This window comes from Brienomyrus brachyistius, unplaced genomic scaffold (assembly GCF_023856365.1).
Source record: "Brienomyrus brachyistius isolate T26 unplaced genomic scaffold, BBRACH_0.4 scaffold67, whole genome shotgun sequence".
NCBI classification, from domain to species: domain Eukaryota; kingdom Metazoa; phylum Chordata; class Actinopteri; order Osteoglossiformes; family Mormyridae; genus Brienomyrus; species Brienomyrus brachyistius.
The window spans coordinates 183,270-198,871 of NW_026042342.1; the positions used below are offsets into that span (position 1 = coordinate 183,270).

The window sequence follows — 15,602 nt, forward strand, 5'->3', positions numbered from 1 at the left end:
TCCAACCAATGGCAGCTTCCAAACGTGGCCGGAATTGGTTTCATAACGCGGGACGTGGGAGGAAGAGCTGTACTGTACCCTATAGTATTCCATCATGGCCGAGAGAAAACTGGGGCGATGAGTGAAATGAATGGGGACACGGTTCGTTGGATTCGTTTCACCTTAAACTGTTGTTCTGATTCGTTCACCATCTCGTTCAATGGCACTAACTGTTTGCATAAAATAGATCCGAATCACTTGTGTTCTGATATGTCACAACGCAGCTTATCATTTAGGCTAAATAAGCTAAATACCACGAATAAAGTCATGTGATAAAATAGTATTGTTATTGAATTATAGTCTAAGACGTGGCAAGGAGGCGCAGTGGTTTAGCACTGTTGCCTCACACCCCTGGGACCCGGGTTTAAGTGTCCACCATGGATTCCTATGTCGTCGTGGCGTTTTCTCGGTGTAGATGGAATTATAGTCTAACTCTCCGAACACTGTACATTGCCTACTCGTGTTTGTTGAAAACGCAATCTAGCAGCTCATCACATAATTAGCAAACTGTGGCTAGAATCATTTGAAGTAGTTTAAATGTTGCATTTCTTAAATCCAACTGCAGCAAACGGGAAGTCACTATACATGTAGGCTATATACTACACCACTAGATGGATAATTTCAGTTATGACCGAAACACAGCTCTCTCATTCAGTAGCCCGAGTCTCGTTCACCTCGCTCACCAACTCGTTCACTACTATGGGTCTCTCGTTCTTCTTCTAGGGTGTGTTTCTTAACACCTGCGGCTAGCAGCTGACATAGTTGGGCCCTTTCAGTTGCATGGTATAAATATATTTTAAATGTATAAATATATTGAATAATTTAAATGATATACGTGCACACATATCATAGGTCAAAACATTGCCAAATTTGGCTGAATTATAAACGTGGCATATGGTTCTAAATGGAGAACCATTTGGGAGCCAAAAAGAGCCGGAAGATCCGGAATTCCCGTCACTTGTGCAAAAGTTACCCATGTTATAGAAAAGCCCCCTTTCTATCCCTAGCAAATGTGTGTAAATATACTGGTAAAATGTTGAAATTCCTGCATTTTGAAAGATGGCTTTAGTTCGTTGGTATCTTTTGGCTCCCTGGTTTCTTTTATTATGAAGAGTGATGTGTGCGAGACGCAGCCTGGGTCCATTTTTGTTTGTTCACTTTCGATGGCAGGCTGTACCTCATCCACCATTGAGTCAGCCACAGGTTGATTTAATAGTAAAGTACATGGTCATGGTACAGACCTTAACTGACCTGCTTCCTTTGAAGTGTTTTTAGGAATGGGTGTGTGGACTACAAGTCAGTGGTCACCGACCCTGTTCCTGCAGATCCACCACCCTGCAGAATTTAGGTGCTGCCCTAAATGAATGAACACACCTGATACATTTAACCAGGCCCTTCAATAGCATCACAGTATTAATGCCAACTTAGCTTCAACATAGCTGGCTCCAGTATTTATCTGTATCAGGTGTAAATTAGGGTGGCACTTAAGCTGTGTTAGATTCCCAGGAGCATAGCCACTGCTGTAGGTGCTTAATGTGGTTGGTGAGCTATCTGTCAATGGAAACACATGAAATATAAAACTACACAGGGCACGAGGCTGAGGTACACCTTGGACAGGGTGGTGGTCCATCGCAGGACACATAATCATACTCATAACTTCTTCTGAAGGACAGAATATTATTCGTAGCATATCTGACAGAAATATAATGTCCTGTAGCAGTAAAACTCTTACTGACTGTTAGCACGTTTTTTTTTATTATTATTTTTATTTTTGACTTTCAGACAGTGGTCTCCCCCGTGTGGTGAGTTGTTGTCATTACGCCATAATTCATGGAATGCCTTGTGTATTAACTTAACAATGCTTATTATTAAAACTGTTCAGGGCACCTGACCAAGATTCCAATGGGAGAATTTATGTAAGCTAAGCTGTCAACATACTACCCAAATATGGCAAAACATTGAGATCACAAAAGCACCCACAATTCTTAAAACGATTTACATTTTTTTTTATTATTGGATTTAACAGGCAACCATTATGGTAACAAAGACAACTAGGAAATAATGACAGCTAAAACACTCCTTTGTCTGTCAACAAAGGCCGGCTGGCTTCTTACTTGTTTACAATATTACTAGTAAAATCTGATGAATGAGACACGCGGAGTGACATCAGCGGTCTGTCACAGACGAGAGCCCGTTGATTCCTGGGTGCTGGATCGCTGCCGCGTCCCTAGTCACGCTCCCAGGAAGGAGATGGCCGTGTCCCGCTCTTCCACCAGCTCGCCGGCTGTGGCGTCCATCTTACCACGGGAGAAGTCATTGATCGCGAGGTTATTCATGATCTTCCACGTCTTGTTCTGAGCAGGAGGCCAGAGGGACATCCAATCAGAATTTAGCATGCCCTGACAACGTTTTGACTACACATACAGAATCAGAAGAGTACTCTAGCTTCCCCAAGGCACAGGAACATTAATATCGACACATGAGGAAGACGAGTGAGCAGCGTGTGCATGGCACATGAAAGTGTGGTCTTATGGCAAGGCATCATACCTTGATTGTGACCGGGAATGAGTACATCAGGTCATCAGGGACTCCATATGAATTCCCGGAGGAGTAAATACCCATGGAGACGAACTCTCCCTACAGCGAACAAGAAGGGGTGAAAGGTCAAGCCATGTTTCAAACAAACGGACTGAAATGCGTCTCTGCTCCATTCTACAGGTGTGGAGGAGAATGGTGGTGCTGTTCTGCAATGTTCCGTACATCTGTTTGCCGAAACTAAAGGCCCTTTGAGTATCTCTCTCACGCATGTGATACTTTTATTTTTTTAACACTTATCACTCTCAAAAAGGGCTCTGATACAGGGCCATGTTGTCAAACACAAGGAACTGGACATGTTCTAAGGCCACCTGGCCACCCACCGCCAGCTGGGTAAATGTCACCGGTTCCAAAGCTCGTTCTGATTGAACCCATGGATGGTGGGTGACAGTCCCCAACCTCCCGCCCTGTTCCCGGTTCGTACCTCAGGAGTGCCGAACCAGATGTCCCTCATGTGGTCACAGATGGCCTTGGCAGCTGACATGGCGCTGGACAGCTTCCTGGCTTTGATGACGGCCGCCCCGCGCTGCTGCACGGTCTGGGGGGGGGGGGGCACATCAGGAGTGCACATACCCACACACACATCTGGGCTTTGTGGCACCATACATTCAGCATAACGTGAGATAAGAGGCAGGATCATTAACTATGCTGAGCTCTCAGGTCTCCTCTACGTTAAATATTAATATTCCAACTGCATCGTTAAGCTTTTGGGACCAGAGGGCAGTTTTCTGAATGACAGGAATCAAACCAAACTGAGGAAATGTTTTGCTGTTTATTGTGCGTCACCTCTATCCCACCCCCATTTTACCAGGGTGGGGACTGGGGGCATGGATAACTTTATCACAACTAACTAGCTGTCAATCTGTCACTAGCCCCTGCACCAAAGGCACTGCAAAAGCGTTCCCACGGATGAACCTAACTGTGATCGCCATCTAGATAAAAGACAGTAACGATGAATGGTGTGAAGGGTTAAATGGATGCCGCCCCTTTAAGATAGATGCCACCCTCTTTAGCTTAGTAAATCAAATCATAAGTCTAAAGTCCAGTTTATGTGAATTAGCACATAACTCAATGTTCCGCACAACACAAAGCTGTTTTCTATCTGGGTACAGAGGCATGGAAGTATTGAAAGCAAAAAACTGCAGAAACACTGACCAATCATTTTAAATGACCATTAAAGCCACAGGGCTCTATCTGTAGAATCTTTATTTTTAATAGTAAAGGCATTTTGGTGACTTCAAATGTTCTTTCAGTCTTTTCATCTTTACTGAAGTTTTAGAGATGATGGTGTTAGTCGCATTCCTCTTGGAGGGATGAAGTCATCCGAATTTGGGGATTTCTCAGGTTCCCCAGCAGGGGGCGGAGTGAGGTCATTGACTCACAGTGATGAAGTCCCCCTTGAGCCAGGCATAGTCATTCACTGCATCCAAAGCAGACACCTCCTTGCCGCGTAGATTGACCGTGGCGTGGTGGACGTCTGGGTACTGGGTGGAGGAGTGGTTTCCCCAGATGATGACGTTTTTGACGTTGTCCGAGGACACGCCTACTCGCATGGCCACCTGAGAGCACACATTTTTTAAAAAGGACACATAAAAACAAATAAGGGACACGATAAACTGGAAGTTGAGGTGTTAAATACTGAACAAACAGGTCAATGTTTAAAGAAACGGTACATATGCATTAATTCAGTTCTACCTCATGGGAATTTCACTTGCACAAAAATGTTCTGAGGGCAGAAGGAAAATGATTGGTTCAGAGAGAGAACCAATCAAATTGTAGCGGAGATGGGACAAACCTATTAGATGTCTTACTCCTGCTTCCTCTAGTTGCTTGGACCCACCTCCTCTACAATGTGATTGGTTATCTCTCTGAACCAATCATTTTTCCTTCTGCCCTCAGACCATGCTCGAGTAAGTAAAACTCCCATGAACTCAGTACTACAGGGGTCGATGCAGCTGTAGAAATGGCCTTAAAGGGACAGTCCACATCACATGGCACAGGGGCAAACAAGACAGAGACCTGTGAGCGGGCTCTGTTATGGTCCAGCCTGGTCAGGCAGGAGAAGTTCTCCTTGGGGATGGAAGGGGCAGACTTGGAGGCGATCAAGCAGTTGGTGTTGGCTGGATTTCCTACAACCAGGACCTGAGAGAGCAAGTAAGGGAGAAGCGACGACACATGAAATGCAATAAACTGTCATGTCCTTCCAGAATAATCCCCACCATGAGCCACAAAGCAGCCATTTCGCCGCAATGTTGTGCAGTTTAGCTGAAGTACTGCTGTATAGTCAATCAATAAATTATTCCAAGAGATCTTGACTGCACATAAAATCAATGTTAAATGTCGATGACATATTGAACATGCACCAGTTACAACTGTGGTATATAATATATAATTTATAAATTTGTGGTTTATACTTTTTGCATCTTGTCAAGATAAACTATTCATATTGTATAATACTCCTATTCTGACAATAAACTAATTAAGGAAATCCATTTTCTCTGGTTGCTGTCTAGCAGCTACTTAAGCCTGTGGGGAGTTTTTGGTTAGATAATAACATTTTCCAGGTCCTCAATTTTCTGAGTGCTTACAAAGTCATCACCTCTGCAAGGAAACACTTCAGATACATTATGTCAGAACAGACCCCTTGTCAGCAGCTGTACCTAACGTACAGTGGTAATTATGTTAAATTACTTTTTCTTTGATTATGTGTGATGACTAACACATCCGTACAGCTGGATCAAACCAAACCAACGACTTGGCAAATTAGTTTGAGGCAAGTTAATCGATATAAGCATATGACTGCACTGGAGATTGGACACCAGCAGGAGGCGCACTTGAGCAATTCAACACCACGTCAATACAAGTCCTGAATAATTAACGTTCTAATCATATTTCACTAAAAGACAACCGAAATTATACATAAAAAATGAATATCACTGGTATAGGATAAATTAATGCTCCGCAAGTCCTACTAAACACAGTCCTGTTCTTGAAAGACACCATATGTTAATCAAAAATTAATGTAAATGAAATAGAATTTAAACTAAAAAAGGTGAACTGCCTCTTCAGAGTCAGTCACCTTCACAGTCTTCTTGGCATACTTGTCCAAGGCAGCCCCCTGGGTCTTAAAGATAGCCACATTGGCTTTGAGAAGGTCCTTTCTCTCCATGCCCTCCTTCCTGGGCATGGAGCCCACGAGGATTGCAGCATCCAAGTCCTTGAAGCCCACCTCCACCTTATCCGTTGGAATTACCTCTGCAGAAAGACAGCGATTAGGCCATTAAATAGGTCTTAAATAAAAATATACTTTCAATATATCACATACCTCTAACTTAATTTTCTTTCTGAGTGTAAAAAATTGTAGGGCTGAAAACACGCAGGTGCTATTTATGTTAATAGATGATCATAAAAAAATCTGCAGACACATCAACAGGATGATTAATATTATTACAGCTACAAATGAACAAATAAGTCAGTAATTTATTGACCAGTTGCTTTGATATAGTGCTTAGCTAGTGGATTCTCAGATAACATCCGCCCCCCCCCCCCCCCCCCCCCAGCAGTGATAGGCTGCTCTTTCAGGGTGAACTTCAGTCAGAGTTTACTGATTCAAGCTCCACTGAACACTGTCTCCTCATTGTCTGAGGAGATTCATTCAGAATTCAACGGACCAATCAGTGAGCTCCTGCTGAACACACCTCCTCACAGGCCATGCTGTGAACAAGCTGTGTTCTTGTGGAAAAAACCAGGATAGCAGGGATGGGAAATGAGTAACATGCCTTCAGATGTCAACTATCCTTAAGATGGAATTGATACTAAATAGCTGCATCAAATAAAAGCTGCAGATAGATTTTTTTTTTAAATGGCTTCATGTAGTGAACAAAAAGGTACAAAGAACATACAGGGTTTAAAGTTCAGTTTGGTCAGCAGTTATTTTTTGACCTTGCAAACGCAGACAAACTCACCCCTTAGAAGCGGGAGAGCACAGTCCTGGAGCTCCATAACCACGCCATCCAGAACTGGGAGCATGGCTGGGATGTCCAGCAGAACTAGGATAATGGGCTGGTAAAAATATTTCAGCATGAAGCTCTTTTTTTCTACGAAAGCCATTAATCAATATACAGATATGTGCGTTAAGATCTCACTTAGGAAATGCACGGGCGTTTTGCTTTATGTTAGTCCCTTAGAGTGACACTTGTAGTTATGCAATATGGCAAAGTCATCTCCAAAAATCTGCCGACAAATGCGGTTTTTACCTGGTCCTTGCCAAAGACATCTCCCTTCGCAATGCTGTACAGGAGGGAGTAGGCGATCTGCCCTGCGGCCCCAGTTACCAGGACTCGAATGGGATCACACTGCGAAAACACAGAGCCGTCATCTGCAGGGATGCCGTCTTAAAAGTAAATGTCACGCTTTGGTTGGCAAATAGCTCATGGACTGTAATTGCCATAATTTTCTTAGACGTTCCCCTTGTAACTGCCAGAGTTACATTTAAACCGGATATGCAAGTAAAACCAAAAATTACACAATGAAAAAAAGGAACTGCATGCAAGCTCGTAGCTAGACGCTTTACGGCTGTTTTTAACATTTAAACTCAACGTTAACATTGTAACAATACACGAGTAACCTCCCCCTTAAACTGGGAATGTGGGCACTATATCTGAAACAGTGAATCCACATCGCAATCAAATGACAGGTATTGTAAATACCTACATAACATTATCAAAAGTAGTATTTAAAAGCGGAGTTTTTTATTCCTGATATGAGGCAGGAAACGCACAACAAATACTGACATTATATTAAAATTTTTAGTTGTTCGACTATCCTCACCACAGCACAGATATACCTGTCTTACCATCTTTCCAGCTTCCGATTTAAAGCCAGCTGCTCCCCAAGTCTGCAACAGCCTGAAAGGGTCACCTTTACTTCATGCACTGATATGAAGTGGGTGAAAGTGACGCTGCCGCCGTCGTGCGCTGGGATCCGTAGTTAAAAGTTCAAGATTTCTCACTCACTGACTGTACACGCTATAAAACACAGACACTACTAGTAACTGCTGTCTGTGCTGTCGGCTAGTCTGCGGGCGGAGCTGATCCGCCCACATCCTTTTTAGGAAAAGCAGACGTCGAGTTAACGATAAAATTGCACTGTTACCTAATAAGCTGTCCGACTGACTGTGCCATTGAGTGCTGGTAACTTGGAATAAACAAAACTGCTAGAATTGTTGCTTTGCGTGAAAAGACCGGAAGGTCAGATTGGAAGGGTACGTTTGAAGAGTCTCCACGTGTTATTATTACCGATCGTTTGGTACATTAAGTGCAAATGAGCGCGAACGGAATGAGTGCAACGCGGTGTCCTTATGTAAAAATAAAGAAGGGAGCTTTAGTCACGGAAAATGAAAGGTCGTTGGGGTAACATTAGAGGCCGTCGCTCAGAATGAATGATTTCGTAAAGTAAAAAATGATGATGATAATGATGACGATGATGATGACGATGATGCATTTTGTTACACTGTGACAAGCCTAGGCACCTATCCGTCCACTGGGTAGTATTCAATGCCTCAATAAAAGTTGATATAAAATCCGTAACAAAAAAACAATGTTGCTAAGCATCTTCACACACAAGCTATCCAAAGGCATATTTTGCTACACCGTCACTAATGGGAACCTGTTTTGTTTGCTTGCATTTGAAAAGGCTAAAATCAAATTTGAGCAACGTTAAATTAGCGCCGCGGTTTTAGTTGTCTGTGGGGAGGATATACACTCGCAACGCCCAGTTGATTGATCTAGCTGTCGTATTGAACATCAAGAATGGAATTCCAGCAAAGACGTTCAGATCTAAGAGTTATCGGTGCATCCTGCTACATGCTGAAAAATTGGGTTTACTACAGGGACATGCTGTTTTGAGTTCCATTCCGATGGTCCTTATATTTATCACAGGTAGCTTATAATGTTACGTTTCCATGCACACTCCCGTTTCAGCATCTGCCTGGCCATGGTGAGTGTGAGTGTGGTGAACACTCCTATCGGCACGTTTGGAACCGCGACCGTGTCTCGTTCTCGGTATCTGTGAGTCCCTCCCAGCTCCTGCAGGTGAGTGACTGATTGCATCCAGAAGATCCGTCATGTCCTTGTCCACATAGACTGGTACCAAAATTAGCGTCTATGTCCTGTACTCTATAAATGCCTGACCAGGGGTATGGAATATCTATCTATCTATCTATCTATCTATCTATCTATCTATCTATCTATCTATCTATCTATCTATCTATCTATCTATCTATCTATCTATCTATCTATCTATCTATCCATCTATCTATCTATCTATCTATCTATCTATCTATCTTTTCACAAAAGTTAAACTGTGAATTTTATTTATATATGCTGATAATTTGCATAAAATTGAACCGGTAGCTGATTCATATTTAATCATACCTAGGCCCTATTTACGACAGGGCACAGATCTACAAATATCCACAAGAAGGCTGCAGAGTACCGTCCTAAAATGTGCACTGCAACGCCCGGACAAGGAGGGAAATAGGGCAGCCGTATAGAGGCGAAAAGCTTCCGTAAACGGAGCTCTCCGTGGTGCTGCTGCTTACTACATTCCCACAGCTGTGGCCAGGCTCCAAGTGCCAGGCACGGGCAACTGATTTAACCCTCCAAAAGGATTCTGCAGTTACCACAAGCATATGAATAACCGCAGTTGTGTATTGAATTTAACGGATTAACCGATTCCGTTTGACCCATGAGAAAAATATACGTACAAATAGCATAATTAATTACTAGTGGATGTCATACTATCCATGTCTTACAAATTAACCAAATCGCGCATTATATATGATCATTTCTGTCGTATTTTCACGAGCATTCGTGGTAGGGTAGGGTGGTTGGAGTTCAAACATATCATGTGGGCGTGTTCGCATGCATTGTCTTCTATAAGTGTCCCACGGCATCGCGGCTTCTACTGTTGGCATCAAGGAGGACCCCCTTACCTGCGACGAAGTCGCCCTGACCACCAGATACATGGCTGTCAGTAAGGTCAGCATCGTGAAAACGCCGGTCCCCGCTCCCCGATGTACGTCCGCTTCGTCCCCGTATCTCCAAGGCCGGTGCAGGAGCAGCGCGGCGCGATGCTGCGAGCGGAAGGTGCGCTGGAGAATGCGATGCCTACGAGAGGCGCGTTGCAGTATCCGACACACCCGCAGCCCTCATTGCGCCTCCACACACTCTCACCGGCGTTTCTGTCCCCTAATAAGCTTTGCGGAACGAAAATAACCCTAGAACCGCTGCGTGTATTCGTTCCTCCATTTACGATCATTGATCTATATTAAAACACTGCTTTCATCACGCCTAAGAGTAAGAGATGACATCATTGCAATTGAGGCACTCTGCGGTGGACTAGTATTAATCTCTTTGCATATATTAATAAAAAACCACGCACCAGTCTGCTTTTCCGCAGCGCTGCGTCGTTTTGGCAATATTTGAACTCGTTGATTTATTATACCTATGTTGGGTTGAGCGTACTGCTTTAGAGATCGTTGTAGTTGTGTAGGAGGGAAGGTAAGGCTGCGAAATGTACGGAAGAAATGAGTTGGATGCGGTTCTATACCGAGTTTGAAGCAGGATGTATATGCGATCTATCCAGAAAAGATGGAATAACTTCGGACTGTCCCAAATCGTTTTTAACCTTTTTGGCTAACTTGGGATTTATCAAAGTAGATCAATAAATACAATATATATTTGTGTTTTACAGAATATTTTAATTAATGATAGAAAAATACTGTAACACAGGCCAATGGATATATCTCTATTTTGAAAAAGATAAATCAAAAGGAATATTAGCCAATAACTGAAAATCAAAGTATATACTAACAGTTTAGAAACGAATTGGCTACAAATTTAAAGGAATTTGCTTCTCTGTGTTTTCCCCAATATTCAGATGTGCTCACAATGTCCCCCCAATATATATTATAATTGGGGCCAAGTCCCCCCCCCCCATCTCTGGTGGGGTATTCCCTGCCTCAGGCCAATGGTTTCTGGGATAGACTCTGGACTCCCGTGACCCGTGATAAGTGGGTATGGAGAATGGATGGATGAACATTTAGGAAAGCGTGAGGAAAAAGGAACATCATTTTAGGCACCCAATGGGTAGCTGAAAAAAACACAGAATACCAGAAGTGTCATGCCCTGCAGATCCTCCTGGGAGCCACGCCCCCTTGTTTACCTCCTGTGGAATCCTCTGGTTATCAGCTGTTTCTAGTTGTGTTATTTAACTCTGTGTATTTCAGTGAGAGTTTGTGAATGTCTCCCAAGTCTGATCATTGACGTCAGTCCTGCTTGTTGCTCTGTGGTCCTGAGTGTGGTCTCTCCAAATAAATCCCTCAATCCTCCAAATCCCTGGACACAGAAAGAAAAATGATTGGTTTAAATAGATAACCAATCAGAATGTAGAGGAGGTGGGGCCAAGCTACTAGAGGAGGCTGGACCAAGACATTTGATTGGTTGGTCCAGCCTCCTCTAGTAGCTAAGGCCCGCTCCATCTATACTCTGATTGGTTATCTCTCTGAACCAACCATGTTTCCTTCTGTCCTCAGAACATTTTTGTGCAAGTACAACTCCCAAGAGCTTATATACAGCTTTTGTCTCCTAAGAACATCAGCAACAAAGGATCCAGCAGTCAAGAAATACATTGCAAAATGGTGCTTTGTGAGGAAACACCTTGAAAAAAAGATATTTTCTGGGACATGAACATGGGACATTGAAGAAGCAGGGCAAAAAAAGTACGAACACCCTTGAGTTTGATGCTGGCCAACATTTTTTAAGAAGTCAAATATAAGTGGATTCACGATTAAATGAAGCCTGAACTTTCACCTGAAGCTAGTCAGACTGAAGCTGTCTAATTCTGGACATGTAATGAGAAGACCGAGTGTATTAGAAAAAGACCACAATGCTTGGAATTTTACGTTTAAAGAGAAGGGAGAACCGCCAACAGCAAGGTGGGCAGGTCAGGTGCCACAACAAAAAGCACATGCCAGTGACGAGTAGCCTGAGAGACCAAACGGAAGGGGAGAGATTCTGGGGGGCATCTCCATAGCGACACTGATTAATAATAAAAGGTATAGCTGTTACAGTCGGAAGCCTACTTAATTACCACACTCATTTTTAACATTTGCAAATGAAAAACATTAAAGAACTGCGAATAGCCATTAATTAGATTAAAAGCCAAATTAAATAATTTAACAATATAATTTGGTTACGATGGTGGTGCAGTGGTTAGCATTGTTGCCTCACACCTCTGGGACCCGGGTGTGAGTCTCCGTCTGGGTCACATGTGTGCGGAGTTTGCATGTTCTCCCCATGTCGTTGTGGGGTTTCCTCTGGGTACTCCGGTTTCCCCCCACAGTCCAAAAACATGCTGAGGCTAATTGGAGCTGCTAAATTGCCCGTAGGTGTGCATGTGTGAGTGAATGGTGTGTGAGTGTGCTCTGCGATGGGCTGGCTGGGATAGGCTCCGGACCCCCCGCGACCCAGTAGGATAAGTGGTTTGGAAAATGGATGGATGGATGGAATTTGGTTACAAGTGCAAATGTCTTAAGCAAATATTACATTGTATGTGTCACGGGACGCTGGAAGCTGGTAAGGCGAACGGGGATTTAATATCAAACTGGGGATCAGGAAACATCAGACACTGACTGACATCAATGACAGACAAAGAAAACTGGGGAGACCAGGACTTAAATACACAGGACTGATTGAAAGTAAACGGACACAGCTGGGTACGATCCGGGAAACACACGTGGGTAAGCAGGGTCGTGGCACACAGGAGGAGCGGACGAGCCGGGCATGACAGTATGTTTATTTCTTAAAGGTTACATAGGAGCTTCCATTATGTCTTCATGTTTTTGATGAAGTATTTTTGGAGTATTTCTCTAATTTCACATTAACAATCTTAATACTCCATTTTAATATAGTCCTGGGCCAGACTGCATGGTATCCCACATTTTTTCATATTCTTCAGTATTACATGTTAAATATTAATGACATATTTATATTTACTAAGTGACGTCAAGTAGCATTATTCAAAACAATGGTTATGCTAAAATGAAATACAATAGGCCTATGAATTGTCTGCTGTGTATTGGAATACCAACTACTTATTTGTTTATCAAACTCAAGCATAAATCTGACAAAATAAAACATGAAAAAACATACCGACAGTGGAATTGAGTAGCAGAACTTATTCATATAGCGATAAATAAACATAACAACCAAGAAAAAATATAGCTGTCTTCAAGCCCAATGATTGTTAAAAATCAGTGTGACATACCAGCATCCATTCTCTGCCTCTCTTGATCTGCAGGTATTTCACTGATCGTCTAGCTTCAACACATGGTTCAAGCGCAAAGCAGGAAAAGGCTTTATTGAGAAATCTAATTGGCACGGATTCAGAGCCGTTTGCTGAAGAAAAGCAGAATGTGACAGTGTGACTATGGAGTAAACAATGATTAAATAAAAACCTAATACTGGACATTTAAAGCAACATCCGTTTTATACAAACATTTTCACCAGCTTTTTCTCTTTATCACCTATCATCTTGGATGCCTGTGATTTCACCAACTGCCAGTTAAATGAACTGGGAAAGTAAATTAAGGCCTGGGAGAGCACAGACATGTATGTTTTTCCTATGGAGGGAAACCAGGCGTTTACAGCTGACACACGTACGTGTTGTGTGCTAATGGTTCTGGTAAAAGGTTCTCAGTGTCACACTCTACATCCTTTCCCCCTCATTCTCTAACAAGCCACATCTGTTACTTGTTTAATCTTGCCTCTTGTTACAGCCCTTGTGTGGATCACTCCAGGCGCCTCTCATCTGCTCCCTCGTCAGTATTGTTTTAGGTGCCTCCCAGTCTCGAGCTCACCATTACTGCTTTGAACACTTGCTAAACACCTCTGGGAACTCCTTCAAGACTGTTGGAAAACCAATTCAGGTGACTACCTCTTGAAGCTCATTGAGAGAATGCCAAGAGTGAGTAAAGCAGTAATCAGAGCAAAGGGTGGCTATTTTGAAGAAACTAGAATATAAAACATGTTTTCAGTTATGTCACCTTTTTTTGTTAAGTACATAACTCCACATTTGTTCATTCATAGTTTTGATGCCTTCAGTGAGAATCTACCAATGTTCATGGTCCAATGGTCATGAAAATAAAGACACCACTTTGAATGAGAAGGTGTGTCCAAACTTTTGGCCTGTACTGTAAGTCATCTGCATGGAAACATACATTAAATGCCAAAATATGAGCAAACACAGTCGTACACATGCTAACTACTTTTAAAAATGGGAATTGCTGTAAATAGACAAAAAGTACTAGCAAACACTTATGCATATAGGAACATTATTCCGATTGATTGTATGAATCCCCTACCAGCGGATGCTGCAAGGATGCTAGGCAGGGGGTGGGCAGGATGTGTGGAGAAGGAGAGTCATACATTCTGCAGGAACTTACCTACAGCAGGTTCACCACTTCCTGCAGATACCCCACAAAATCCTGGGCTGATGTGGCAGAATGGTGCAATCACCTTCACAGCAGCGCAGAGAAGTACCTGAGAGCAAATTCTCATTATACACATAATCACAATATACTTTACTTAACAGTAAGCTATATAGAAAAACTTACTACAGCAGGAAGAAATTCTGAGTGGTAGGGGTGAATCTAGCAATATCTACTGCCAAGGTACTGGGAATTTCATAGACAGACTCCTGTATGGAAGAACCACTTATTTTATTGATGGCTTCAGCAGAAATGTCTTTTCACCTCTCGTTGTATTGTACAGTATTTGGTTTCCCCTGTGATTTCCTCCCCCTTAAACAGACGGACCAGAGACAGGCAAAGAACAGCTGTATTGCTGACGATAGGGAGAGTTACAGGAAGACACAAGAGTGAGCAGGAAAGAAAGAGAGTGATGTTGGAATATTAGTGAAGTTTAGTATGAAAAGAGCATAAGAGGGACTGGAGATACCAGGAGCAGTGGAGCTACCTTAGTTGTAGATCACACTGTTAGACACCTCACCGTAATGTCAAACCTTCAGAAATATATAACAGACTGTTTTGTATTTTATGCTACACTAATACAAGGCTGCTGGTTGTAATGTGTAGTAATCTGTAGTAATCGGGGACAAATACTTCAAATTCAGGTAAACATTGTATCTTCTGTTTATGTCGTGCCATATATGCAGGAAGGTAGCATAACTAATAAGTGTCGAATTACAGGCCCTGAAGGACATGGAGGAGGTCCGGAGGTGCATGTTTGCTCTGCGATTAGCTGCAGCAGACGTCACTTTCTGCTGGCGAGGATGCACTTCAACAAAGGAAATGAAGGAAGATACAGATAAGGAAGGAAGTCTTTCCTTATTAAAGTTGATATACTCCCAATTTAGATTATTTGAAATGAGCTTTTCATTACATGTGTGTCAGTATACATGAAGTGTGGATAGGAAGTATTGAGTGACTGTGTGTGATAACAGCTATGTGTCACTACCCTCAAAGGTCTACCAGCTGTACCATTAACTGGAGGTAATTGTACCTTTTAAGGTACAGAAATTGGCTCTCAGGAACATTTTTGAACCATTGATGGTACATTAATGCTGTTTGTACCTTCGGGATGTTCCTCGGAACCCATTACTGTTACAAGGGTAACACATGCAGACATCGCAGCTGAAACACGACATGTAAGAGTTCTGTGAGAGAGCCTGTATGAGGTGGAACCGGCCCCCAGGACACCCAGGTCTTTGGTGCTGGTTGGAGAACCGGCTCTTGAAGGTCCACGGGAGCTTAGCACCCGCCGCTGGTGCTTTTCCTCTGCTGCATCACCCCTGTCCGCCATGCAGGAAGGAATCTGCCATTTCGGGACCCTTGGAGAGGAGACGACGCAGGAGAGACAGAGAATGAAATGATAAAAGGCACATTA

General features: G+C 42.9%; 1 protein-coding gene and 1 long non-coding RNA gene across 4 annotated transcripts; one reads left to right on the plus strand and one right to left on the minus strand.

Annotated features, from left to right (window-relative positions):
- Window positions 1–2,029: 2,029 nt before the first annotated feature.
- Window positions 2,030–9,971, minus strand: mdh1aa (malate dehydrogenase 1Aa, NAD (soluble)). 2 transcript variants are annotated; one of them, XM_049002348.1, is made up of 9 exons: window positions 9,629–9,971; window positions 6,891–6,989; window positions 6,600–6,696; window positions 5,714–5,889; window positions 4,654–4,776; window positions 4,017–4,193; window positions 3,059–3,172; window positions 2,587–2,676; window positions 2,030–2,393 (listed from the first exon to the last, which is right to left on the minus strand). In XM_049002348.1, the coding sequence occupies exons 1-9, from the start codon at window positions 9,680–9,682 to the stop codon at window positions 2,271–2,273; spliced, it is 1,053 nt and encodes a 350-aa protein (XP_048858305.1). In that variant the 5' UTR covers window positions 9,683–9,971; the 3' UTR covers window positions 2,030–2,270. The 2 variants fall into 2 exon arrangements, with proteins under 2 accessions (XP_048858305.1, XP_048858306.1); XM_049002349.1 differs by lacking the exon at window positions 9,629–9,971 and adding an exon at window positions 7,490–7,714.
- Window positions 7,683–15,067, plus strand: LOC125725431 (uncharacterized). Of its 2 annotated transcripts, none has more exons than XR_007387479.1 (3): window positions 7,683–7,897; window positions 8,616–8,726; window positions 14,906–15,067. It is a non-coding gene; the product is annotated as an uncharacterized LOC125725431 (long non-coding RNA). The 2 variants fall into 2 exon arrangements; XR_007387480.1 differs by lacking the exon at window positions 14,906–15,067 and adding an exon at window positions 9,577–9,674.
- Window positions 15,068–15,602: the final 535 nt, after the last annotated feature.